The sequence below is a fragment of the Trachypithecus francoisi genome, unplaced genomic scaffold (assembly GCF_009764315.1).
Source record: "Trachypithecus francoisi isolate TF-2019V2 unplaced genomic scaffold, Tfra_2.0 Lachesis_group17, whole genome shotgun sequence".
Taxonomy (NCBI): Eukaryota; Metazoa; Chordata; class Mammalia; order Primates; family Cercopithecidae; genus Trachypithecus; species Trachypithecus francoisi.
This window is the reverse complement of record NW_022681462.1, coordinates 71,344,092-71,371,844: the sequence shown is the minus strand read 5'-3', so window position 1 is coordinate 71,371,844 and position 27,753 is coordinate 71,344,092. Positions and strand designations below refer to the sequence as shown.

The window sequence follows — 27,753 nt, the reverse complement described above, 5'->3', positions numbered from 1 at the left end:
CAGGAGAATCGCTTGAACCTGGGAGGCAGAGGTTGTGGTGAGCCAAGATCATGCTATTGCACTCCAGCCTGGGTGACAGAACGAGACTCTGTCTCAAAAAAATAAATAAATAAAATAAAATAAAATAATATGCAATCTTTTGCACTGTGATTCTCTCCTTCTAACAGCATCTCACCATTATGAGACTGTTGTTAGTATCCTCATTTATAGTATAAGAAACTGAGGCATCCAAAAGCTAATTAAATTCCTAGTTAGGGCCGGGCACAGTCGCTCTATCCTTAATGGAGCTTTTGTAGTCCCATTCCCATTGAAAATGCCTATAATCCTAGCACTTTGGGAGGCCAAGGCGGGCTGATCACCCGAGGTCAGGAGTTCAAGACCAGCCTGGCCAACATGGCAAAACCCCATCTCTACTATATACAAAAACATTTAGCCAGGTGTGGTGCCTTATGCCTGTAATCCCAACACTCTGGGATGCCAAGGTGGGCGGATCACCTGAGGTCAGGAGTTCAAGACCAACCTGGCCAACATGGTGAAACCCTATCTCTACTAAAAATATGATAATCAGCCGGGTGTGGTGGTGGGCACCTATAATCCCAGCTACTCAGGAGGCTGAGGCACAAGAATCGCTTGAACCCAGAAGGCAGAGGTTGCAGTGAGCTGAGATCGTGCCACTGTACTCCAGCCTGGGTGACAGAGTGAGACCCTGTCTCAAAATAAACAAATAAATTCCTAGTTAGATCCACATTGAGGATTAAAACTCATGCCCCCTTACTTCCAGCCTGGAGCCCGGGTGATATATTTACATAAGAACTGGGGAGTCCCAGCACTGCTTAGTGTACAAAGTGAGGACTCAAGCAGGGTGTAGACTTTACAGTAGTGAAAGTTGGGAAACGCTTTATGGTGGAAGGATGTGCCCTGTGGAGAAAATAAGAAGGGCATTGACAGGACCAAGGCTCTATAATTCCAGCATTTGGGTTAGAGTGTAGGAACTTGGTGGGAAAAATATAAATGAGGGGAGAGGGGCAGAAGAGAAGAGCTTGATTTGCTTGTTTTGCAAAAAACAAGATTTGCTGCTTGAGCAACTGAGTGCCACTGTGACTTCCCGGACCAGTGACTGATAAAGTGGAAAATCTATTTGGAAAGAGTTACCACTATTCATAGGGAGGATAAATACAAGTCTTAAGGGGAAACAGGAATTTTGGAAGCTATCCGTTTTGTTTTTCACAAACAGTGCAAATCTGTTTTCAGAAGGCAGGATTTAAGATACAGACAACATGAGCAGAAAGTACATTGGGGACCTACAGCCGCTGTCCTGCCAGAGTCCCAACAGTCAGAAGTGGGAGACTGGAGACAGTATACTTCGGTTTAGAAACTCAGATTAATTTGCATTAAAGAGTTTAATGTTCATATTCTATATCATGCTCAGAAGTCTTAGTACAAGAAATTCCCTTAATTCCTTCAAACCAAAGGGATAATGAATACATTTGAGGCATCATATTTTGGCTCAGGATTATCCTAAACTAACTCTTTTTTTTTTTTTTTTTTTTTTTTTTGAGAGGGAGTCTCGCTCTGTCGCCCGGGCTGGAGTGCACTGGCCCGGTCTCAGCTCACTGCAAGCTCCGCCTCCCGGGTTCACGCCATTCTCCTGCCTCAGCCTCCGAGTAGCTGGGACTACAGGCGCCCGCCACCTCGCCCGGCTAGTTTTTTGTATTTTTTAGTAGAGACGGGGTTTCACAGTGTTAGCCAGGATGGTCTCGATCTCCTGACCTCGTGATCCGCCCGGCTCGGCCTCCCAAAGTGCTGGGATTACAGGCTTGAGCCACCGCGCCTGGCCGGTCCTAAACTAACTCTTATGTTTAAAGCAGGGCCAAGTGCAGGGGAGAGGAGAGATTTCTCTGAGAAGGTACAATGAAAAGACCAGCTCCATGCAGGACACTCTTCACGCTGATCTCTGACCAGTGCCCACCCTCAGAACAGCAGCCATTCGACACCTGGCCTAGCCAAGGAACTGACCCTCAGTTATCCCCGTCCCCTGGCACCAGAATCAGGGAGGAGGTGAACATCAAGGCCATGCTCAGCACCATGCAGGGCACCTGAGGAATGCAAGGAAATGGAACTGGATTTGCTTTTCCAGAGAATATCTATGAAGTGCCTACATCTGAGTGATACAAATGATGAGGTGGTATTTTTAGTAGAGAGAGGGTTTCACCATGTTGGCCAGGATGGTCTTGATCTCTTGACCTTGTGATCCACCTGCCTCGACCTCCCAAAGTGCTGGGATTACAGGCGTGAGCTGCCGCACCTGGCCTGCACTGGGTCATTTTTAAAAATTTATTTAATAATTAGAATTTTCAGTCTGAATCAGTGGCGTGCTGGTAAATGTTTAACAACGAGCTCTCTAATGCAGGGAGGAGATGGGCTTGGCTTGTTAATTGCAAGCCACCAATGTCAAGCCAACGAGCTCACCCAATCCTGAAAGCATAAGAATTGGCTTTCACAGAGGGTATGTTAGTTCAACCATTGTGGAAAACAGTGTGGCAATTCTGCAAGACCTAGAGGCAGAAATACCATTTGACCCAGCAATCCCATTACTGGGTATATACCCAAAGAAATACAAATCATTCTATTATAAAGAAAAATGCATGTGTATGTTCATTGCAGCAGTATTCACAATAGCAAAAACATGGAATCAGCCTAAATGCCCATCAATGATAAACTGGTTAAAGAAAATATGGTACATATATACCATAGAATACTATGCAGCCATGCAAGGAATGAGATCGTGTCCTTTGCAGGGACATGGATTAAATTAGAAACCATTATCCTCAGCAAACTAACACAGGAACAGAAAACCAAACACCACATGTTCTCACTTATACGTGGGAGCTGCTGATGAGAACACACGGACATATGAGTTGGGGAACAACACACACTGGGGCCTGTCAGAGTTGGGGGTGGGAGGAGGGAGAGCATCAGGAAGAATAGCTAATGGATGCTGGGCTGAATACCCAGGTGATGGGATGATCTGTGCAGCAAAAACATCATGGCACATGTTTATTTATGTAACAAACCTGCACATCTGGCACACGTACCCCTGAACTTAAAATAAAAGTTGAAGAAAAAAACATTGGCTCTCAAAAGCAGCTGTCCATGGCACCTTCTTATGTGGAAACAGAAAATGCTGTCCTTTCCATAAGGAATATTTGCATTTCATTGAGAGACAAACTCCAGAAATTTTTAGGAAATAGTACAAGACGGAACAAAATCAGAGTTTAAGTTGTGAGAATGAGATTCTAAGGAGGGAAGGAGGTAGCAAAGTCATGTCAGAATCTGTGGGGAAGGAGAAATGGAGAACTCACTGCCCTTTGACAGCAGCACAGGCCTGATCAGGCAGAGGGAACCAGGTCTTCTGGGGTGAAACAGCAGCATCGTCAGAGCCGTGGGAATGGCTGAAACCAGCCTGCCTGCCATCGAGACATGTGAGGGAACTCAATCACAGAGAGCCCTGAGAGAAGAGAGAGAGTGCGGAGGAGTTGGTTTCGGCAGGTGCCTGTGCTTTGAACCCTTGAGACGTAGATGGGAGCAAGAGGGACAAACTGAGGACTTAAGGTCAGTTCAACCTGGGTTCAAATCCCTCTTGCAATTTACTAGTTAGAAAATCCCAGGTGAGTCATGCAACCTCACACAGCCTGTTTCTATGGAATGAATGGGAATAACAGCATTCCCTCCACTCCACAACTCAGGTTTGCTGGGAGAACCCAGTGGGACCCCACGTGTGAGAACAGTTGTAAAGCAATTAAGTGCTTTACATGTCGAGTATTATTACCACTTTCTTTCCTTCCAGGTCATTGGGAGGTTGAGGGTTGAATGTTGTTGACTCATCAGGAAGGTGGGAGGGCAGGAAATGGCAACTCTCACTCCTGGAGGGAAGGAAGGGTGTTGATGGGGAGAAATCAACATCTCCCCCGTGCTATAAATTACGGATACCCAAAGGAGCCATGCATGTTCGGCTCTGGGGCAAGAAACGACAACGTAAACGTGCAATTTAGCAACCAGATGGAGACTCTGCCTAACATCAAAGGAAAGACATTCATATGTCAGTCACTATCCCATCAGGCTCTAAAACCTCGCAAAATCCTAGAAATTAAAGAAACTATTTTCAGTCATTGGGGGATGCTTTTTTTAAAATGAGTTTAACTCAGCTGAACACCTTTCCTCCCTGACCCAAAATAAAAGGAGTGTTTACTTTTCATCATTTTCTATCACCCTTTGAAATAACTAAATTCATTCTGCGCCATCCCAAAACCAAATTGCAAACTGTCAAGAAAGAGGCTTTACTTAAAAGAGCTAGTGAGAATGAGAAAACCAAGGAAAAGAAATTTGAGGCATGGTGGCAAAAAGAAATTCCTGACTGACAGAACAATCAGCTCCTGTAAGAAGAAAGAGAAGGACATTCAACTTGGAGCTCAGATGCTGGGCCTGGTGGTAGAGGCACCATTCTTGCGGGTTGGGCTTCATGTCAAGGTAAACTTTGCTTAATCTCGCTGCTTTCCTATGTCTAAATAAACATGGCAACTGGTTTGCTTGTCTGTTGATCATGTCAACAAATATTTCTCTTCTTTCTTCAGAAATTATTTTTTCTCTTCATAGTGGTGTGCTTGATAATTCAGGAGGGAAAATACTTGTTCGGAAGGTTGCTGGACTGTCTGGTTACAAAGGGAGTTATTCCAACGGTGTCCAATCATTATCCCTACCACGGTGGAGAGAATCCTTTATCGTCTTAGGTATGACCGCACAGTGGAGAAATGCTGCTAAACCTACCACAAGATGAGATGTGCTTCTTTTCATTGTGCTGTTGGTTTTTGTTTATGGCCTGCCTCATTTCATAAAAATCTGAAGCATTCGTTTTTCTGATAATTAGAATCATGAAATAATAAATTAGAATTACATGATAAATCACCACAAAGTCAAATCTGAAAATACTAAAAGGCTCCAATTGCTTGTTTTAATTACACTGCAGCTATCTGTAAGTCTAATCAGATTTTTAATTACCTTAATTACATTTAATAGCTTGGGTTTTTAAACCAGTCCTTTAGTTATGCCAAATGTGCCTCATGTCTAGAACCTCATTCCTTGAGATTTCTGGCAAGTGGATAGATAGATATTGTCACAGCATATCCGTTGTGTCATACACAATGGCCATATCAAGAGGCATATAATGGCAGTCTGTTCCATTGTTGGTGATGCTAAGTCTGATTCATTTGATACTTTAGCATATCTCTCCATGGCAAAGACACCTTGTAATGAATAAGCATCTGTAGGATGATGCTTTAACATGCTCGAGTAGCTTGTTCCTCAACAAATTTCACCCAATAATTTTAACATCCATTGCTGATCCTCACTGTAGCAAGTATTACATTAGTAATTGCAAAATCGTAATTTTTTCTAATTCTGTTATTCCTTCCACATTTATTAGCTAGTGTTCTTATATAAAGAAGAGTTTCCTTCCCCCTCTGCACCTATTATGTTTAAGTGGACTACGGACTCGTAGATTGTTTCTAAAAATATAATATAATGTTATCATCTATTATCTTTATTTTTCTTTTTGGTGCTCATATTTTCTGAGATTGCCCAGTGGGAGCCCTTCAAGCTTTTGACGTGTTCACGGTAGTACCTGAGTACAAGACAATATTCTTTGCTCACCTTATACTTACCCTACTCCAGACCTGAATCTCCCATTTTCTCTGAGGATGTTCCATGGGATTTTAAACTAGATTGTAGCCAATTTCCTGGCCTCCCGACAAAATTAGGCACCTTGGGACTGTCCTGAGAAGGAGCCACTTATAGCAAACCAACTGAACCGGGAAGAGAGAAATGTTTCATAAGATAGTAGGTCTTCCAATCTGGGTGGTTTTCTAGCACTGCTAGGCATCCCATGCCTCAAGCCCCTGCTGTCCTCCACTGATTACAGTCATAGCAGGACAACAAACAGACCTTTTACTATTCTTCTCAACTTGAGCAATCCCTGTTTCCTTTTGCCTGCCAAATTCTACACACCCACAGTTCAAATTAGACTGATTTCTTTGTCAGATAGTGGAAGAGGATCAACTGCAGTACTGCAGGGTTTTTGCCTTGTAACAAAAAATTCACAACAGGAGCCATATAAAAATGCTAATGTCTAAAATGCAAATATGTTGAGATAGAGGGAAATATAATCTCCACATAGGTGTTCACCAAGTAGATCCTGGCTGAATAACAGCATTTCAGCCTTAAGTGCTCAGTCTGCAATCCAAGAATCTCAACAGAGGTTTAAAAGAAAAATTAATTCTGTGGCAGTAGAGATGTTTTGGGCTTTTTAAGTGAAAATCAATCTGCTGATATTATTCCCTGTAAATCTCGACTTCCATCTCCCCTCATTCGACCTAGTGACATTTAACCGAAAATACTTTTTGCCAATGATAATAAACATTTGTGCTTCTGCAATGGCTCGGAAGCCTCTCTTGAATGGATGAGTTAGGAGCTCACTGCAGCATAAGGATTGATAACTGACCGGCAGCGAAGGAATGCTTCCCATTATTCAGAGGTTCATGGCCAGCAAGTTTAACTGCATCATGTGCGAATCCTCTTCTGAAGGCTCAGATGCCGCCATGATCTTTCTCTAGGTTTTTATTTCTAAGTTTCATATATCGCTGAGCTCCTTAACTAATTCACTTTGGTGGGTAAGAGGGGGAGCGAAAGAGGAGATGTAATTTACAGCCCTCATGATCTTTACACAGTCCAGGGACATGAAATGTCAGTGAGGGACCCCCTAATACTTCCCTTTTACTCTTTGATCCACATTTCAGGGAACTGAGCTCATGCTCCTTTTCCTTCTGAATAGAAACAGAAAAAAAAAAAGTCAGGTTTTAGATCAATAAATAGAGAGAGAAGATGTCTCTTCTTTCTGCAGATAGTGTGGTCCACAGCCATGGGGCCCTCCCAGGGCCTAAAATAACCTCAATCATTGTCATTTGGAGCTGGCCTCAACATTGGTGGAGGACTTGGAAATGCCAAGTCCTGTTCCCCAGGTGATTTTAATGAGGTGAAGTAATGCAAGTAAGCCCAAACACGTGGCACTTACAGGTAACAACAGAATACATTTTTGCATCTCTATGGAGATATATAGTTCCAAAACATTTTAACATTTTTTTTTCCATTAGATGTCTACAACTTCGTGTAGTTATTAGGGCCATGTCATTATTCCTGTTTTCTAAATGAAAACACAAGAGCCTCAAAAGTTGGGGCAGTTAAAATTAAAGGTAAAATAGAAACAGAAACTTAGATTTCCTTACTCCTAATCCCAGGTTCTTTCTGAGATCTGTTATTCTTTCTGCTTCATGACCCTACAATCCCTGGGCCAGTAGGATGGTTGGCCAGATAGTGCCCTAGATCCTCCTCCATCCACCTAGGTTCTCCATGCAACACTGCTTACCATCTTCACATCCTGTAAAAGTATTCCCTGCAGATGGGAGAAGAAATGCTTTCATTGCCAGATGTAATATTGGCTAATAGGTAGTACCGCTACCAAGGTATTTTAATTTTAACAGAGATCTAAGCTTTAAGATATTCCCCCGCTGAATAAATACTTCTCAAGCAACTACTTCATGCCAGGAAAAAACTGCTTTGAGCTCTGAAAATTCAACAGTTACCAAGTCAGACAAATGACTTGCCTTCAGGGGGCTTACTATACTCCAGTGGCACTCTCACTTACTTGTGGAACAAAGCCCATATGGTGGAATTTCAGGCATCCTTTTATGGAAAGAAGAAGACTTTGGCAATTTTTTTATGCTTCTTTTTTTCCCTAATAGACATTACCATTCCTCCTCCTTGCCTAGTAGCTACCGTGTCTCCCCCTGGGTGAGCAACACATGGTTATTTTCAAGGTTGACCTATATTTACCTACTTTTAGGTTTTTCTGCTGCTATGAAATTCAAATGAATCCCACAGGGTCTGTGAAAGTGAGAGGTAGGCAGCCTATGACCAGAGCACTCCATCATCTCAAAGGAGAGCATGTGGAAGGCTTTCCCGTTCACTGATATAATTAAACATTCGAAGCCACACAGATGAAAACCTTCACTTCCATGTCACATCTTCACAGGTGAAAGAAGGATTGCTGATGTTAAGCAACTCTGAGTCATGAAGATTTGGTTGCTTCCATTCTAGTAGTAATAAAACACAAGCTATATATGAGAACAAAATGCCACTTGACATTCTCGTTGTAATCAACAATTCAGCATGAGGGAGACTGATTTTATTGAACTGAAGAGAGATAAATTGAAAGGAGGGAATCAACTTAGTACAGAACCATCTAAAACCTCTAGCTCTAGAAATAAATCTCGTTTTTTTTTTCTTTTTTGCAGAAAGTAAACCCAAAAAGGGTGTAACCTACCCATCAGCTCTTACATACTCATCATCCAAAAGTCCAGCTGCCCAAGCAGGCAAGTGCTCACATGTGATTGAATCTAAACCTTCTGAGTCCATAAACGCGCGATGTGTTTTGGGAGATAGTGGAGAAATTAACATCTTAACCGGTCAAGCTCCACTGGTTCTGGCAATATTTTAACAGATGCCGGGAACATGGGCACAGAAATCAATGAGATCAGATGGCTGGGGCTGAAGAGTGAAAGCTTTATTTTTTGTTTTTACAATTCCGAGATTGTGTCTCTATATTTGTGTCATTTTCATTCAGATTGACTGTTGCCTTGAGTTTTATTGTATTGTTACTTTAGAAAATGACATGACATTCTGTCCAGAAATGTTTCCTGGCAGCTAAAAGGAAAAAGGCTGTGTCTACTTACGTATGAAATGAAGAGAAGCAAAGAGAACGAGGTGGTTTATGTGATAACAGCAAGCTGCTAATCCAAATAACCCAGGCCAAAAATACACTGTCTACAGGGCTGTGCCAACTCAGCTTCCATGTGAACCACAAAAGGGGGTATCGGTAGACCTCAGGCCAAAAAATACCATTTTCCAGGTTTCTGTGTTAAATCAAGAACTGTACTATGCATTATTGTGTCTCCAGAGGCGTTCTGATTTCCCACACAAAGAGAAACTGTGAGTCGCTTTATAATGGGATTTTGCATTGCTTCCAGAAACTTGATGGGCTAGCTAAAACATTATGAGCCTGATAGTTCGGGTTCTATTCATGTACTTAAGGTGAACGTGGTTTAAGGATAGCAGTGGAACTTAGCACTTATTGAGCATTTGCTGTATGCCAGGCATCATTCCAAGAATTTTACCTGATCATTGCGTTTAATCACCGTAGACCACCTTTGGCCTATACTATTGCTCTGGTTGAGGAAAATGCAGCACAGAGAAGTTAAGTAAATTACCCTCCATCAAACAGAAACCCCTCTCTAAACCATCATTCTAGATTTTATTGTTTTTTCTTTTTGCTTTTTTTTTTTTTTTTTAGACAGAGTCTCGCTCTGTTGCCAGGCTGGAGTGCAGTGGCGCGATCTCAGCTCACTGCAACTTCCGCCTCCCAGGTTCAAGCGATTCTCCTACCTCAGCCTCCTGAGTAGCTGTGACTACAGGCGCCCACCACCACGCCTGGCTAATATTTGTATTTTTAGTAGAGACGGGGTTTCACCATGTTGGGCAGGATGGTCTCGATCTCTGGACCTCATGATCTGCCCGCCTCGGCCTTCCAAAATGCTGGGATTACAGGCATGAACCACTGTGCCTGGCCCATTCTAGAATTTCTTATGCTAATAGTATGTATATGGATCCCTGATTTTCCTGATTTGAGGAGCCTTAGTATACAAATAAGGAATTTTTTTTTTTTTTTGGTCTTTTCTCTTAATTACTGCTCCAGCTCTATCTCTAATGACTTTTTAATGGATCCAGTGGTCTAGTCCTGTTTGTTTAGTTGCAAGGATAGAGCTGTTCCCCACCTCCACCCATGAAGTGGCAGTGGGTCTGGTGCCTCGTGGGCCATTTCTGAGATATCGCTTGTCCTCTTTTGACCTGAGCACAGAGACAAAGAATGGGTGACAGGTCTCCTTAAGTGGCTGGCATCTCTGTTGTTTCATCTGACCCTGTGGCTCTGCAGAGCCAGATGCAAAACTGATTCCTGGGTAGGTGATGTGTGTGGATATCAAATGCAAGGAGATAGTGTTTAGTTTCATCCTGGCACCCTCTTGTTGGGCCAGAAATCAGTGCCCCCACTCCTTTCTCCAAGGTAGATACTGATGCCTGGTTCCAGCAGCCCCCTGGGGCAGCCCCTTCACACAGAGCCGTGGGAACAGCCAGGCTTCTCTTTGGCCCTCTCTGGGGTCTGAGAACTGGGATAGGGTGAGGTCGCCTTCCTCCTGGCATTTTGCTTCATGAACCCTGCTGTCCTGAGCCACTCCCGCTGCACCCCCCCCCCTCAGAGATTCTCTAGGGCAGAAACAGTCCCCAGGTTCACATAAAGCCCCCAACTTCAGGGACCACATGTCAAGCACCCCTATTTTTACCCTGAGTGGAAGAGCACTTCTAGACTCCCAGAATACACCCCTAAAACTCTGCAAGCTCTGTTGCTGTATTGCACGCCTGTGATAGGTCTGCAGAAAGATTGGTGGGAAATAAGATGCCCACCTGCCCTCCTGGCAGGTCCTCACAGTCTTGACGAATGACTCTCTTAAAGCACCTTCATTTGGCTTGGGTATGACAGTGTGAAGGAAGGGAGGAAATATCTTCTGACTGAACACAGCACTCCCTAAAAGGTGGCTTCTGACCCCTTCCGTTCTTCAGGTCCTTTCCCTCTGTCCACTGGCCTGGGATGGGGGTGTCGGGGGTGTTGTGCAGGTTCTACTGGAAAGACCTCACCTGTAGGAAGTTCGTGGCATCTCTCCTCTTCTGGAAAGGGGTACTTGTAGCCGGGCGCAGTGGCTCACACCTGTAATCCCAGCACTTTGGGAGGCTGAGGCAGGCGGATCATGAGGTCAGATGGAGACCATCCTGGCTAACACAGTGAAACCCCATCTCTACTAAAAATACAGAAAATTAGCCAGGCGTGGTGGTGGGCGCCTGTAGTCCCAGCTACTCGGGAGGCTAAGGCAGTAGAATCGCTTGAACCCCGGAGGCAGAGGTTGCAGTGAGCCAAGATCGTGCCACTGCACTCTGGCCTGGGTGACAGAGTGAGACTCCATCTCAAAAAAAAAAAAAGAAAAAAAAGAAAAGAGTACTCGTGCCCTTCTGGCTTCAGCTTTGGGCCTGTATCTGGAAGCAGGAAGGGCCACATAACCTCCTGTGACTGTAGTCGTCTGTCTAGTACCTTCTCTGTGCCACACACCTGCACTACAGTAACCCCGAGGCAGAGTGCCAGTATCTTCCCTTTTCAGATAAGAAAGCTGACCTTGAGAGAGGTTTAGTAACTCACCAAGGCCATAGTTCTAAGCAGCCCAAAAAGTATGCAAACTTGGTATCACCTTAAAGCAGGGAAAGTAGCAGGGAAAAGAGTGTAGAGAAGAGAAACTATAGCCGAATGATAACTCAGATAATAAAAGTCTACTTGGTCTGTACGTTCTCCACAGCAGAGACAATTTCTAAAACTGCCTATTTACCCCAAGCACCATTCACCCCCAGCAAGCACTTGTTCCAGATGCCTGAGTCACTGACATCCACAAGGAGTACGGGTGGCCGAGGGTGCTTTCTGTGACATTCATAAACTAGCAAGAGCCAAGCATTGCTGAGGTCACTTATCCCCTTTACCAAACCATTTAAACTTTTGATGTCAGTATCACTAGACATCAAATCATCTCCTTGTTACTAGATTATCTATGATGGTCAGAGTCTGAAAAATTATTTACTCCTTCATTTTGTTCATTCATTCGATATTTACATTGAGTGAGCATCACCAACGTGCAAGACCCTGAGCTAAACTACCAGCATTCCAACATAAAAGGGATTCTTGGGAATAGAAGAACCTCTCTTTGTAAGGTCTTAGTCCCCAAGTACTAAGTCCTTAGTCTTACTTAGGAGTAAGTTTTCACAAACTCAAAAACTTTCAATGAGTACAATTAAAGGAGTGGTCCCCTTGGTCTTCCTTAAACGATAAAATTCCTTTAGTCATTGGGGGAAGCAGAGAAGATGAAGGGTGAGCAACTGTTGAGGTCTCGGCATGCCCCTATAAAATGTGCCTCGTCTGTCTGAGCATATGAATTAACAGGTTAATCAGGCCAGGATGACCTCCAAAAGCATGACAACCTTCTACCATGGGAAATTATCCTCCTCAAAAAATAGAAGGCACTTTGATTTGCCCTGTACAACTCACACTGAGACCAGGCATTCCCTGAGATTTAAATGCTGTTCCCACCACCACCGCGCCCCCACTGCCCTGGCATTTAGCAACCATTAGGCAGGCAGTTGCTTTTTGGCTAGAGCCTTGAGCTAAATAAAACCAGGTAAGCGTTGGTTTGTAGAAGTTTATAAAAAAACTAGGAAGGCACATTCCTAGTATCACAGCAAGAGAAGGGAAAGTAAATGTTTGTTAGAGGCTGCTGAAGCTAGCGTGGGAAAAACCCCTCCTGCCTTCCCTGGCTGTCGGCTGAGTCCCCCGCTGTGGTTCGCAAATCAGAATTCCACGGCCCACTCTGGGGTCCAGTGAGTCAGAATCTCTGCGATCAGGGCCCTGGAACCTGCATTTTAACACCTCCAGTGTGGTTCTAACGATGAGCCAGGTGTGGGGAGCTATGTGGCACCGCCTGCTACGTTTGAGAAGGTGGCTGCCTGGAGCTCTTCCAACCACGCCCAAATGAGGAATATGTGTAGCGTTTAAGAGAAGTTTTGAAATGCTTTCCCATAAAAATCTTTGAAAAGAGATCAACCCTCCATGTAGCTGAGATTGCACAAAGAAACTATTTTACTAGTTTTTTTCCGAAAGGCTCAAAAAGAACTTGGTTCCATGAAGAATGCACCTTGGATCAAATCAAGAGCATTATGTTCAGTGAGGAATTGGGAGCAATTGGATAGGAGGAATAATTTTTCTCTATCTTCCTTTTAATATTTATTTATTTATTTATTTTGAGATGGAATTTCGCTCTTGTTGCTCAGGCTGGAGTGCAATGGCACGATCTCAGCTCACCGCAACCTCCGCCTCCCGGGTTCAAGCCATTCTACCGCCTCAGCCTCTGGAGTAGCTGGGATTACAGGCATGTGCCACCACCTCCGGCTAATTTTCTATTTTTAGTAGAGACGGGGTTTCTCCTGGTCAGGCTGGTCTCAAACTCCTGACCTCAGGTGATCCGCCCACCTCAGCCTCCCAAAGTGCTGGGGTTACAGGCGTATGTCTTCCCTCTTAAAGACAGTTCTAATCCATAAAGGAGAGCAGGCAAAAACAACAGCCCACAGAAGCCCGTGGAAGCCCATGGCTGTTAGTTGAATTTATGACCACTTGAAAGCATCTGCATTATGAGCAAGTAGTACAAAGACTGCCCTCAGGATCTTGAGCCTTTCTCTAGCAAATCAATTTTAGCAAAGGCAAACTGAGATAGTCAGCAGCCTTGGGATTAGCCAATGGTGTGACAAAAAGATAATTCAGATTTTCAATATATAGTAAGTTTTAGGTGGCAAAAAGTGTTCACTATTTGCAAGTACAAGTTTTATTTTTAGTACATTGCAACTTCATGAATAATTTACAAGTAAAATAGATTTTCAGTTTATATATGTTTCTTTCCAAATTATTAATTACACCCTATTTCATAAAATATACAAGTGGATTTGTTAAATGGCTTTTCCCTAGATGAAGTAGGTCAAACCTGGGCCTCCATCTCCCTAAAGAGGCATTAATGCCTGGTAGCATTTACCAGAGGATAAGACAGAGAAGTACTTTGGAGAAATTAGAAACTTCCCTAGTACTTGTTATGAAAGCTCAAACTCTTTAAAATAATGGAAATGTTATAAATCAGGCAGATTCAGTTTTGCCTGAGGATGGCTTGAAGGAGGATGCTGCCAGCTCTTTAGTGATTTGTCTGGCACAAGCTACGGGCAGATGTAAAGGTGACCAACTTAGCAAGAAACAAGGCAATTGAAAGATCGGCTTCCTACCTTGACCAGCTAATGCCTGCAAGAGCAGACCGAATGGCTGAATTCCAACCCGATTCCAGGACTACCATTGGCTGACCTGCTCTCTTAAGTCAGTGCTGTGATTCCTGCAGAAGACGGCAGAATCAGGGTGGGGAAATGAGCAGGTGCTGGTGCTGGCGGTGGGTCTAAACACCCCACCACAGGTTTGTCTGCACCGCTTGTCCAGGACTATGATTCTGGCACTATTTTCCTGGATGTTGTACAGTGTCAAAGGGGAAGGTGGATGGTTCCCACCGAGAGAGAAGCACCTTCTTATTTCAGATGTTATCTCCTTGTTCTGCTGTGCTGTGTAACAAAAATGTATCAACCCCAAGCCGAGTTAAGGACAGAGCTAGGATGCTGTGGTACGCTGAAAAATGCCCTCGAAAAGATATCCATGTCCTAATCCCTGGAACCATTGCATGTTTCCTTTTATAGAAAAAATGTGGGGAGGCTTTGCTACTGTGATTAAGGATCCTGAGATGGTGGTGGGGTGGCGATTCTGGATTCCCCAGGTGCACTCTAAATGCAGTCACTGGTATCTTTGTAAAAGGAAGGCAGAGGGAGATTATTTCACATCCATAGAGGAGGAGGTTGTATTAGCTTGTTCTCACACTGCTATGAAGACAGTATCCAAGACTGGGTAATTTACAAACAAAGCAGGTTCAGTTGGCTTACAATTCCACATGGCTGAGGAAGCCTCAGGAAACGTACAATCATGGCAGAAGGGGAAGCAGATACGTCTTACATGGCAGCGGCGAGAGAGAGAGAGAGAGAGAGAGGAAGAGAAAGAGAGAGAGAGAGAGAAACTGCCTTATAAAACCATCAGAGCTTGTGAGAACTCACTATCACGAAAACAGCATAAGGGACACTGCCCCCACGATCCAATCACCTCCCACCTCGTTCCTCCCTTGACAGGTGGGGATTACGGGGATTACAATTTGAGATGAAATTTGGGTGGGGACACAGAGCCAAACCGTATCAGACGTCATGTGAAGACGGAGCAGAGAAACAACTGAGGATGCTGGCCTTGAAAACTAAAGTAGCATGGCCACAAGCCAAGGAATGCCAGCAGTCAGCAGAAACCAGAAGAGGCAAGACACAGAGTCTACCCTATAGCCTCCTGAGAAAGCTCAGTGTTGCTGACACCTTGAGTTTGACCCAGTGATGCTGATGTCTGACTTGGGCCTCCAGAATGGTGAGAGAATAAATTTCTGTCATTTTAAGCCACCCAGTTTGTGGTAGTTTGTTACAGCAGCCCTAGCAGGTGATACAGGTGCACAGGGACAGAAGCTGGCATGCCCCAGTGGGGCCCTGCAGGCACAAGCAACAGTGGGTTGTTCCTTCCCAGGACTGAGGAGCTGTTTACTTTGGGGGCCATTGTGTGTCTCCCTGAGAACCCACAGTTCTCAAGACAAACTCCAATGCCCAGTGGGTAGCCACTTGTCCCCTTGCTCTAAACCTTCGGAGATATTCTCAGAGCACTAACAAACTGAGACTTGCTTTATAGGGAGTCAACTACAGCGGTGTTTAAAAGGAGAGAAGCAATCTAAATAATCACACATGGATGAAGAGCACCATTTGAAAGTAGAATCTAGGCCGAGCACAGTGGCTTGCACCTGTAATCCCAGAGCTTTGGGAGGCTGAGACAGAAGAATTGTTTGAGGCCAGGGGTTCAAGACCAGTCTAGGCAACACAGGAAGACACTTTCTCTACAAAAAAACAAAAAAACAAAAAAAAACCTTAAAAATTAGCCGGGTATGGTGGCTTGCACCTGTAGTGCCAGCTACTTGGGAGATTACTGTAGGATCACTGTACCCCAGAGGCTGCAGTGAGCTATGATTGTGCCACTGCACTCCAGCCTGGGTGACAGAGCAAGATTCCATCTCAAAAAAGAAAAAAATGTAGAATCTGGATGATCCTTACCATCCAGTTAATTTTGTTATCCTACTTTACAGACAAGGAAAAACTGGGGCCCAGAGGAGTTGACTTAGTCAAGAATCAATCTAAATTAGAACATCTAGAACATGTTCTCTAAGACTAAGTCATAGTGAAAGCCCCAAATGTACCTTCTGTCTTCTATTCCAAGGCCGATGCTAATCAAAACAGCAAAAAACAAAAACAAAAAAATATGTACATAAACCATTACTAGTGGTGCCAGGCAAATTAATTCAGCAATTAATCATGTTCTGCTTTGTCTATGTTCTATGTTGCTATAGTTTTGACCTGTCATTTATTTTATTGCTATTGAATCTTTGGTTGATTGAGTGATTGCTCTGAGGGCATACATTCTTTCAGGCAAGAATGTGGCTGTTACCTGGGTTTCACACTTCACCGTGGCTAGCACAGCTCTGTGCTCATAGCTAGTGTTCAGTCAACATTTATTTTATTTCTAGTTCTGTAATAGCCTACAGGTTATTTTGTAGGCCTGGTATAATTCCATTTTCTTACAGGTGAGACCACAAAAGCCTATCAGAGGCCACCCATTCCAGCGACAACTGCACAGTCGGTCACTCTGATGCAGCTTCTGGCTGTCACTGTAGCTGTGGCCACCCCCACCATCTTGCCAAGGCCATCCCCTTCTGCTGCTTCTACCACCAGCATCCCCAGACCAGAGCCTGTGGGCCAGAGGAGCCAGGAGATGGGTCAGTAGGTAGACCACGTGTTGCTTTGTGCTAGGGAAATGGGAAATTGGGCTTTTAGAGTAACAGCTCTGTCTGAGCATCTGTCGGGCTGGGTGAATGGGGAGCATTGGAGAACTGGGCCAGGGGTATGTGATTGTGTCCACCTCCTAGATTTAAGGGAGGATATAGATTCAAAAATAGGACTGCTGTCACCGCGCTTCTGAAGATAGAATACTTTCCCATTGCAAAATCCTTATTTCTCCAAAAGCTCAGTTGAAGGGATGGTAGATTTCTATGTAAACATTGTTGGGTTTTTTGTTGTTGTTGTTGTTATTGGTTTTTAAGTGACAAATGGTATAGACTTGGAAGTCTTCAAATATTAAAAGCAAACAAAACCAAAGGAATCCCTTTAGGAAAAGTCAGATAGCTAACATTTTTATTCCTTTTCTAATGGCTTTTTGTCTTACTACTTTTACCCATTGCTCAAATCATGCTGAAGGTTTTATCAAGGTCCAGTTTATGGACCTCATCTCATACTACATCAAATAGGGCCTAAAGAGCCCATCTGATCATCTGATCTTGTTTCTGCACAGACTTATATCTACACCATCCTAAGTTAATAAGCATCTATCTCACCTCTAGAACTTTTCTAGCAAGGGGGTGAAAACTTCTGCAGCTGGAGCTCCACTATTGTCCTAGCAATGTTTTCTGAATATTTCCCACCTGGTGCCACTTTTTCCTTCCAGGAGGAAGTGCTTAGGACTTGTTCTTTTCAGGTTCACCTCCAGCTTCCGGTCACTACTGCCACATAGAATGACCCTTCCCGCCTTCCTGCTCCCAAAGCAGAGGCCAGCTACTTACCTATCCATGTTTTTATTTTAAAAATGCAAATCAGGCTGGGCGCAGTGGCTTACGCCTGTAATCCCAGCACTTTGGGAGGCTGAGTCAGGCAGCTTGAGGCCTGGAGTTCAAGACCAGCCTGGCTAACAGGGTGAAACCCCATCTCTACTAAAAATGCAAATATTAGCCAGGTGTGGTGGCACATACCTATAGTCCCAGCTACTCGGGAGGCTGAGGCTGGAGAGTCGCTTGAACCTGGGAGGCGGAGGTTGCAGTGAGCTGAGATTGCACCACTGCACTCCACCCTGGGTGACAGAGAGAGACTCCGTTTCAATAAATAAATCAATGAAAATGCAAATCAGCACTTTGAATGTGCTAGACCGTTTTTTGAACACCTTACAAATATTAGCCTATTGAATCCTCCATAACAACCCTGTGATTTATGGAAGTAGATTTATGACTTCCAATTTGAATAATCCATTGTATTGATGAGGAAACCAAGGAGTAAGGCAGTGAGGAAACTGGTTTCAGCCTATACAGCTGGGAAGTGGCAGAGCTGGAATTCAAACTCCAGCAACCTGGCTCTCCTTTTCCTTGCAGGGGAGCATCCCTGCCAAAAATGAACACCCCAGGCCCAGGCAGATCACATCTTGGCATGATTGCTGTGGCAAAATTAGAAGGTGCTCAGTACAGCCAACTTCTTCTTGAATAAATAATAAATAACAGAATGCATGTAGTACATATATTCCATGTACCAGACATACTGCATATATTATCTTATTTAATCTTCTCAATAACTCTTTGAAATAGGAGTTATTATTATGCCATTTTATGGACGACTCATTGAAGAAGCTATGATATAAAGTTCCAAAATAAGAATACCGCAAAAAGAATTTGTGAACTTCTGAAATATATCAAACACTCCTCCACCATTCTGTTCCTGTTTAACTCAGGATATTAACACAGGTGGACAATACTTGATAGCAAAAGAGAAACAGGAAGGACGCTGGATGGAAGGGTTCACAGGGGTTCTGTAGCCAGAAGTTCTCCTTTCTAAAATTTCAGGCTCTTGACTTCAGATGCCTTGATTCTTTCAAAGATTTTTGAGTATCTGAGTAAATTGTTTGCTCCTGTTTTCTCCTTAGAGGACTTTAAATTCTTACATAACACATATAACTAAACATGTGGCGTATTTATTTGGCTACGCTGGGAGCTTGGAAATCTGTTGCAAGTTGGGCTCTGCTTGTGGAAAACCTAAGAAACTTGAAGTAGTGGCTCCTAACCTGGCAAAGCTTAATTATTCCTGGCTTGGGAACAGCAGCTTTGGACAACAGCCTCCCGGCCCATCAGTGTTCCTTCTTCATCCTTGTCCAGCGCCCACTTCCATGCTGACCCACAGACTGCTAGACAAACACCCGGAGCAAGCAGGCCATGCAGCATGTACCACAATTGCTAGGATAGGAGCCAAACTGGGGAAGGGGGAGAGCTTTTTAAAAGTTGTATTTTCTACTCAAAGGAGTTTCTGAAGGCCTAAAAATAAGTGAAAATTAATATTTAATTGCTTATGTCTTTTTAAAATAAAAGTATTCATGAGATACTTTCCAGAAACCATACAATTCACTCATGTAAAGTACAATTCAATGGTTTGTCGTATAATCATAGGGTTGTGTGACCATCACCACCATCAATTCTAGAACATTTTCATCCCCCAAAAGAAATCCCGTGCCAATAAACAGTTACTCTTCATTTCCCCTAACCACTCCTCTCCAGCACTAAGTAACCAACTGACTTTCATGAATGCCTATCTTAATGTATGGCTATAGATATTTGCTGTGATATCTCAGCCCAACTATATTAAACAATATTTAGATAACTCATGTTTTTCCTTCAAATGGGCTGAAAATTAGAAAGCAAATCTCCTTATACTGTGATAAACAAGTGAGTTGTTGTTATTGCACTTATTAAAGATTTTTCCTCTTATATATGTGACTGTAGGCGCAAGGTTCTAGAACTGGTTGTGGACAGGGTGTTCAAGCAAAACCTAATTCACTTATTCATTCAACAAATGTTTTATTGAATGCCCACTATGTGTTAGGCACTGCTCTAAATCTGGGCTACATCAGTGAACACATCCCATCGAGATCCCTGCAGCAAGTCGCTTCAGCTTAGGACACCTGAAGAGTATGTAGCCAAAACAGGAGCTACCTGCGTTTGGGGTCTGTAACTAATTTGTATTCCACAATGGGATCAAGATCTGCCTCTGAGACAAGACATGGGAACTTGGAGAGGGCTCAAGGGAGAGCGGAAAGTACAGCAGGAAGAGACAGGGGCTCTCCCAGCCCATGCAGAGGAGCTGATGCAGATGGAAGGTGGGGCTGTTCACCAAGCCCGCATCATGGCCTCTTCACTGACCCATGAATGTGCAAACCAACAAGACAGAAGGGAGTGAGTCAAGGCTGGGGGCAAGGAAGCCAAAAGCCAGAGCAATAGAGACTTCTTACAGGTGCAGGAAGGAGGCTGTTCTTCATGGGCAAGGCCAAGGACAATGGCATCCCTGGGGACAGAGGGGGAAGCTGGGAGAGCCAGATCTCTAGATATGCTTAGAGAAGGGTGCTGGAAAAGACGGAAAATCCCTCCAAGTTCAGCTATAGGTCTGGCTGAATCTACCACAGGTTAAGGAGGTGGAGTGGCTGTGCCTTCCATTGTTTTCTTAATCAAGTTCATTTCAAGACGTGCCATGGTTGCCTCAGCTGAGCTAGCACTGAACTTGTCCACAAACAAGGGTAGACCAGGGAGGGGAGAAGAGCGCCGCCTAGTGGCAGGGAATAGCGATGACTGTGATCCCTCACCTTTCTACCCTGGGCTCCACCTTCTGACCAAGGGCCGCTAAGGGGGAGAAAGTGAAATTTGAAGCAGGAAGAGAGGCCAGCATCTATCACTGCCCATTCCTTCCACATACAGTTTCCCTTACCAACACTTATCTCACCAGTGAACGCTTATCTTCCTTAAGGTATCTGGAGAAGGCTTTTCTTAAAATCCAGTCTTATAAATAGTAAGAAAAAGACAAATATTCCAAAAGAAAGATGGGGAAAGGTCATAACCAGGCAAGCCACAGTAGAACAACTACAAATGGCCAATAAAAAAATTGTTATAAAGATATTCGGCTTTGCTGGGCCCGGTGACTCACGCCTGTAATCCCAGCACTTTGGGAGGCCGAGGCGGGCGGATCACGAGGTCAGGAGTTCAAGACCAGTCTGGCCAAGATGGTGAAACCTCATCTCTACTAAAAATACAAAAATTAGCCAGAGGCGTGGCATGCGCCTATAATCCCGGCTACTCAGGAGGCTGAGGCAGGAGAAACCTTTGAACCTGGGCAGCAGAGGTTGCAGTGAGCTGAGATGGTGCCACTGCACTCCAGCCTGGGTGATAGAGTGAGACTTTACCAAAAAAAAAAAAGTTCGACTTCACCAGGAATCAAGTAAGTACAAATTAAACAACAAAATATCATTTCTCACCAACTCTCATTGGAAATTGATAATACACAGTTTGGGTGACAGTGTGGAGAAATGACTCAGAATTCACACTTCCAGGAATACACCCTAACGTAATTATCAACCAAGGGTGAGAAGAAGCATGAACACAGATGCTGTTCATCATTTTTTAAAGGAGATGATTTAATTGTTTATCACTAGAAGAACGGTTAAAGAAGTTACTATACAGGTAGTAAAACGTTGAGAAATATGTGTGCTTAGTGCCACGGGAGAATTGGCCTGGGGCAGGTCATTCAGTCAAAGAAGCAGCCTACAAAACAGCATGGGAACCAGTCTCACTTTTGCAACTGTGTGTTGTACACGAGAGCATGTACATCCCGCAGAAAAAGGGATACAACTCTGTATGCCAGAAGTGTATACCAGTAACTGCTGGCTAGAGGATAAAAGGTGATTGCTTGTTATGCATAGTATATCATCTTATTTTTACAGTAAGCCTATGTTATCTGTATAATTAAACAGAAAATACGGCTGCTTTGAGGCTGGGCGTGGTGGTTCATGCCTCCCTATTTCCAACACTTTGGGAGGCCGAGGCAGGAGGGTCACTTGAGGCCAGGAGTTCAATACCAGACTGGGCAACAGACCAAGACCCCTGTCTCTACAAAAATTAAAAAAAAAAAAAAACAACTTTGGTGGCTCACACCTGTAATCCCAACACTTTGGGAGGTGTGGGGAACTGAGATCATGCCATTGCACTCTAGCCTGGGCAACAAGAGCAAAACTCTGTCTCAAAAACAAAAAACAAAACAAAACAAAAACATAGCGGAGCATGGCGATGTGCACTTGTAGTCTCAGCTACTCAGGAGGCTGAGGCAGGAGGATCACTTGAGCCCAGGAGTTCAGGGCTGCAGTGAGCTATGATCACACCACTGTACCCCAGCCTGCGGGACAGAGTGAGAGCCTGACTGAAAATAAAAAACAAACAAACAAACAAACAAACAAAAACCTACTTTGAGTTTGTGTCAAATAATTGGAACAAAGACAAAAAGAATCAAAAGCTGGTTTTGGATAGATCAGGTTCTAAGACAAATCGATAGTTTTTTCCATGCCCTCTTGCTCTTCCCCTCCTTGACATTTGGTTCTTTCCCTCAGCTGGGTTTTACGTGCCTCTCTTCTCCCTCCAAAGGCTTTGCATTTCTCTTAACAGAATGCTTTATCTCCCTTCTCCCTTTTAAAACCTTGCTTTAGAGAAATTGCCCAATAAATAATGAATGTGGAAGTGTGTTTCCTTCACTCAGAGTAATTAAGGATAACCCATTGTGTACCTCTAAAAATGACGGAAAGCTAATGCTATTTGCATCAATACCATGTTAACGCAGCTTAAGCAAATTGCTGAATGTTAAGTGACATTCCCATTGAAGGATTACTTCAACCTCCCCATGAGTGGCACAGTTAAGAATTATTGTCAGAATAATGAAGTGTAAAGAAATATGGCATTTGACTAAAAGATACTTTGATAGTTGTAAAATACAAAGGTTATTATTGCCTGTAGTTTTTAGTTCATGTTTTAAGTTAAATGCTCTTTTTTCTTTTTCTTTTTTTCTATTTGAATTCCTCTTCCAAGGCAGGTTCAGACTGCCAAAATATAGAGCTTCACCTTGTTTCCGACCTTGGTAATGTTTTGCTAGGTTGGATCATGGAAAGAATGAAAACAGTTAGGTTAAAATTTATTGGCCGGTCGCAGTGGCTCATGCCTTGGGAGGCTGAGGCAGGCAGATCACTCAAGGTCAGGAGTTTGAGACCAGCCTGGCCAACATGGTAAAACTCCATCTCTACTAAAAATACAAAACATTAGTCGAGCCTGGTGGTACGCACCTGTAATCCCAGCAACTCAGGAGGCTGAGGTGGGAGAATCGCTTGAACCCGGAGGTTGCAGTGAGCTAAGATCGTGCTGCTGCACTCCAGCTCTGGGCATACAGCGAGACTCTGACTCAAAAATAAGTTAATTAATTAAAATAAAATAAAATTCATGCTCTGACCAGTCAAATGTTCTTACAGATCTCTGGTCCGCTACCACCTACGCAAGCAGCCAAAACAGGCCTGGAGCTGATTCAGGTAAGACTCTAAACTCCCTTTCCAGCCACTGATGAAAGTTAAGCTTGTTTACATGGGGTTCCTCTCCACATCTTTGCCATTTAATTTAGATTTGGACAAGGGCTATTAAACCACTTAGGTCAACAGAAGATATAGCTCAAGGGTCCAAACTATAAGAAAACATGTAAGGAAGTGGTTAAGTAAGCAAAACCCTGACCCACTCTCCGTTCCCTTGAGGTGATTCTGTAGAGGTTGTGACAGGAATGTCTCAGGATTCAGTAATTGGGCTCTTACAGACCTGAAAAGGGACACTCTCTGGGACTTATTTTTGAGGAACTACGGTAAAACACTGAGGGAAATTTGTATCATCTCCCAGGCAAGAGCCTTTTTTTTCTCTTTTTTGCCTGAGTAATTCTATGCCACTGGGGATAGAAATACATTCTCTCCCACCCGCCTCCACCCCGGAGTTTACCTATGAATTCTGAAATGCCCCTGGCTGTCTTCATTTCTGTATGCCTCTTAATGGTTTGGCTGCAGAACTAGGAATCCAGCAAATTCTCTTCTCTGCAGCACTGTAAAGGCCTGCAGAGATTAGAAAGGAAAATCTAGCAGGGTTTGATGGTTTCCACAAACTCTACTCACGGCCCGGTCTATGGGCTGATACACTTGGTGGAAGTATACCATTCCCTCTGAAGCCACAGGGCACTAGGACCAGAAGGACCTACAATCGGCGGGGTGTTCAGGTCTTCCCCCTGCTGGGGGATACTCGTCCACTCTCCACATGTTCTTAGAAACTGTAGGTTCTGTTTTACTTGCTACTGGATAGGAACAAGGGCCCCATGGGCTCCTCTGGTCAGGGCGGGCAGCTTCTATGAGCTTCACAATTGCACCTTTGCCAATGCACATGCTGTTTTCCTGGACAAAAAGGCTTGAGAATCAGAACACTGGCCAGGGCAAGGACTCCAAGGCCATCTTAGGCCTCCACAGACTCGTGGGACTCTTCAGGAGGCGAAGTCATGGGGCACTGTTTCCTCCTGTCCCCTTGGCCAAGATTTTTGCCTCCTCTGCAACCCCCAAAAGTACAGCCAGGCACAGAGAGCTCAGCTGACTTCCAAGGAAACTCTGAACTAAGGTAATTTTCACCAGGGGGCAAAATAAGGAAAGAAAGCAGCCTGCTGGCTGTGTGTACATCAGCTGACCCTGTGTAATCCCCTCAGGTATCCAAAGGCAAGATCCTTCAGGAGCTGCCTTCCAGAAACCTGTTAGAGCGGATATCGGCCTGGGTAAGTTGCCCACTGCTTACCATCCCTGCTCCCTGGGAATCTGCTCTGTGGCACTTTGCAAACAGGAAGACTTCCCCCACACACTTGCTCTTGGCCTCTGCAGCTCAACTTCAGGTCACCAGACTTTGGGGGCATGCTGAGATATTTAACCTTGAGAAAATGTCTCTTTAATTGATCCGTTCTCAGTGCGTCAAAGAGAAGATCTTTGTCAACAAAGACACCCAAGGGCTGTCATTACTTTGTGTCCCCTCAAGAGATTCCCCCACTAAGCAGTCTCTGCACTACTCTGCACCTACCAGGCCCATCCTCAGACTGGCCTCCTGGATAAAGCACGAATACCCAAACACAGCACGTGGTTGGGATATGGCATGGGGGATGGTTGGCAAGGAGGCACATTACCTGATTTGCATCTTCAATTTTTTACTGCCTGACAATGTTGGGTTTGTTTCAAGGCTGTATTCTGCTGAATGCGTTTGGCCTCATTCCCTTTTTCTGAGTTTACCGTCCTCCAGTTCTACAGCTCTGGGATTCTCTGTTTCTCCTTCATTCTCCTTTATGCTCCCAATAATGCCACTCTGTCTTGACCCACACGGATGTTCCTAGTTTCCTTTTTACCTTCAAATCCTACCCAATTTCTGCTGCTTCTCTCTTCACCATCATCCCTGCAACTTTGCTCTGAGTGCCTCAGAGCCTCCCATGAACTGTCGGAGTCTTCCTGACTTAAAGGACTCCCGCAACACCCTCTAGGTGCTCAGACCTAGACTAGTTAGGAAGCCCCATTATGGCTCCTGCAGGGGGAGGAAGCCATTTGCACACCCTGAGTAAAGGCATGTAGGAACATTTGGAGTTCTTAGATATCCTTCGACCAGCTCTCATCTCAGATGCAGTCATGTATACAAGGCAAGCTGCCCAGTTCCTCAGCTATAAAATTGTCAGATTATGGAATTGGAAAGAATTGTATAAAGTACATCTGGTCTAACTTCTCACCTAAAAATGAATCACTTATGGTGTGCCAGACAGAGGCCTTTACCCTATACTTCACGTAGTAGGGAATTCCCAGCCCCTTCATTTGGTGGGTGAAACTGTTAGACGTAACTATCCAGAACTTCAGTTCCTCGTTACTAATTTGTCTAAGGCAGTGGTTCTCAAAGTGTGGTCCAAAGACCCTGCTTTCAGAGATCCCATGACATCTTCCCTTCTCTGACTACATGTCATTGTGAGGACAGATTTTCTCCACATATTTCAACAAAAACAACATATCACAACTGACTGCAGGAGCTGATAACAGACTCCAGCTATCTTCTATTATGATAGACATTGGAGACATTTGCCACTCTTCTCACCAAACCCTTGGTTTTAGAAAACAGTTATTTTTCAGTAAAAATTAACACTTACGTTAAAATATAATAATTATATTGTCACTTTGAAGTAAATTAATAGTTAGGCAGGGTGCGGTGGTTCACGCCTGTAATCCCGGCACTTTGGGAGGCCAAGGCGGGTGGATCATTTGAGGTCAAGAGTTCAAGACTAGTTTGGTCCACATGGTGAGACCCTGCCTCTACTAAAAATACAAAAATTAGCCGGTGGTGGTGCCTATAATCCCAGTTACTCAGGAGGCTGAGGCAGGAGAATTACTTAAACCTGGGAGGCAGAGGATGCAGTAAGCTGCGATGGCACCACTGCACTCCAGCCTAGGCCAGAGGGAGACTCCATCTCAAAAAAAAAAGAATGAAATAATAAAATAAAATAAGTGAAAATAAATTAATAGTTGAATAAATTGCCAGTTAGTATTCCGTTTCACATGAGAAGATGCATAGTTGTAATTTCTAAATGATAAAAATTAATAGCTATAACTCATACCAACTAAGGGTCTTTGGGGTCTTTGACAATTTTTTAGAACATAAAAAGGCTGAGAACCTTTGAGAGTGTCTCAAATTAGAGGGCCTTTCAAATACATGAAGCCAGACTTCATGTCTTTTTTTATATCTCATCTTTTCCAGGATATTTCTTTAATCCCTCCAATAGGTCTTTCCATGACTTGACAGTACACCCTCTAACTATGCTGTAGACTATTAATAATTCATACACCAGGGCACCCCAAACACAATGTTGCCTGGGTAGTGTGCCAGGCAATTGCCTCTGTAGTCCTAAATACTCTGCTTCCACTAAAACATCCCAAGTTCCATTTGGAGTAAGCCTTGTCTCACCATTGGCTCATCTCCTACTGAGCTTGCAATACCTAAAGCCCAGGCTGGAGTGCAGTGGCACAATCTCGGCTCACTGCAAGCTCCACCTCCCAAGTTCACACCATTCTCCTGCTTCAGCCTCCTAAGTAGCTGGGACTACAGGCACCCACCACCATGCCCAGCTAATTTTTTTTATATTTGGTAGAGATGGGGTTTCACTGTGTTAGCCAGGATGGTCTCGATCTCCTGACCTCATGATCAGGACTTTTTATCATATACCTACGTAGAAACAGATCACCTCAATCCTGCCTAGGTACAATCGAGTTTTTGAAGCCCACATTGGAAAAATCACCTATCTCTATTAAATCCTTCCTTTGTTTAGTCGGCTGCAGTCTTCCTGAGTATTAGTTCTGTCATTTAATGTGTTAACATCCTTGTAATCTTTGTGTCATCTGAAAAACGGATAAACATGCCACCTGTCTCCATTCCCGTTACTGATAAAAATATATCATGTGGGGCAACCAAATCCTGCGGTCTGCACTAAACACCTCCTTTGTGTTTAGATCAACCCAGACACAAGCAGCTACATGTGGACCTGATGATGTTGTCATCCTCCTTTCTACAGGACACCAGGTGTACGACCCATGAGTGATGCCTGCCACCCTCTCCCACGGTGCCTTCAGCCACAGATAGAAATTCATGTACCCCTCCTCCTGCATTTAAGCTGAAGCTCTCAGGAAGGGGACCTGTTATTTAATTTTTAAAAATATTTATTGAGCATACTATATGTCAGATACTATGCTGTACATTAGAACTGCAAACATGAATCAAATATTTTCAAATTCTAGAATTGCGCTGCTGGGGCTTTTGCCTTCACAGGTCCCACACTCTCCCGCTTCAGAGTCATCAGCAATGCCACTGCCTCGTAAGCACTTGGTCTCCCACTGCCAGCCTTTACCCCTCCTACCAGGGTTCTGGGAGTTGGGGCAGTCTACTCCTGCTGTATGGAGGAGGTGGGGGTGATGGGCTCCTGATAATTCAAGTTAAAACCCAGTGGCTTTTCCTCGGAACCATCCTTACGCTGGTTGGCTTCGTACCAGGAGCTATGTTTGTGTCAAAGAAGCTTCACTGGTCTGGAAACCTAACA

At 44.0% G+C, this 27,753-nt stretch overlaps 1 protein-coding gene across 3 annotated transcripts in view; it reads left to right on the top strand.

Annotated features, from left to right (window-relative positions):
- The window catches only part of VIT (vitrin), a 127,156-nt gene that overhangs the window by 62,105 nt on the left and 37,298 nt on the right, over nt 1-27,753 (top strand). For 2 of the 3 annotated variants that reach the window (XM_033176049.1, XM_033176048.1), the window contains exons 5-9: nt 4,654-4,787; nt 8,403-8,480; nt 16,545-16,736; nt 23,102-23,158; nt 24,355-24,420. In XM_033176049.1, the coding sequence (XP_033031940.1) occupies nt 4,654-4,787; nt 8,403-8,480; nt 16,545-16,736; nt 23,102-23,158; nt 24,355-24,420 (527 nt within the window). The remainder of the gene's footprint in view (nt 1-4,653; nt 4,788-8,402; nt 8,481-16,544; nt 16,737-23,101; nt 23,159-24,354; nt 24,421-27,753) is intronic. The other variant, XM_033176050.1, reaches the window with a different exon arrangement.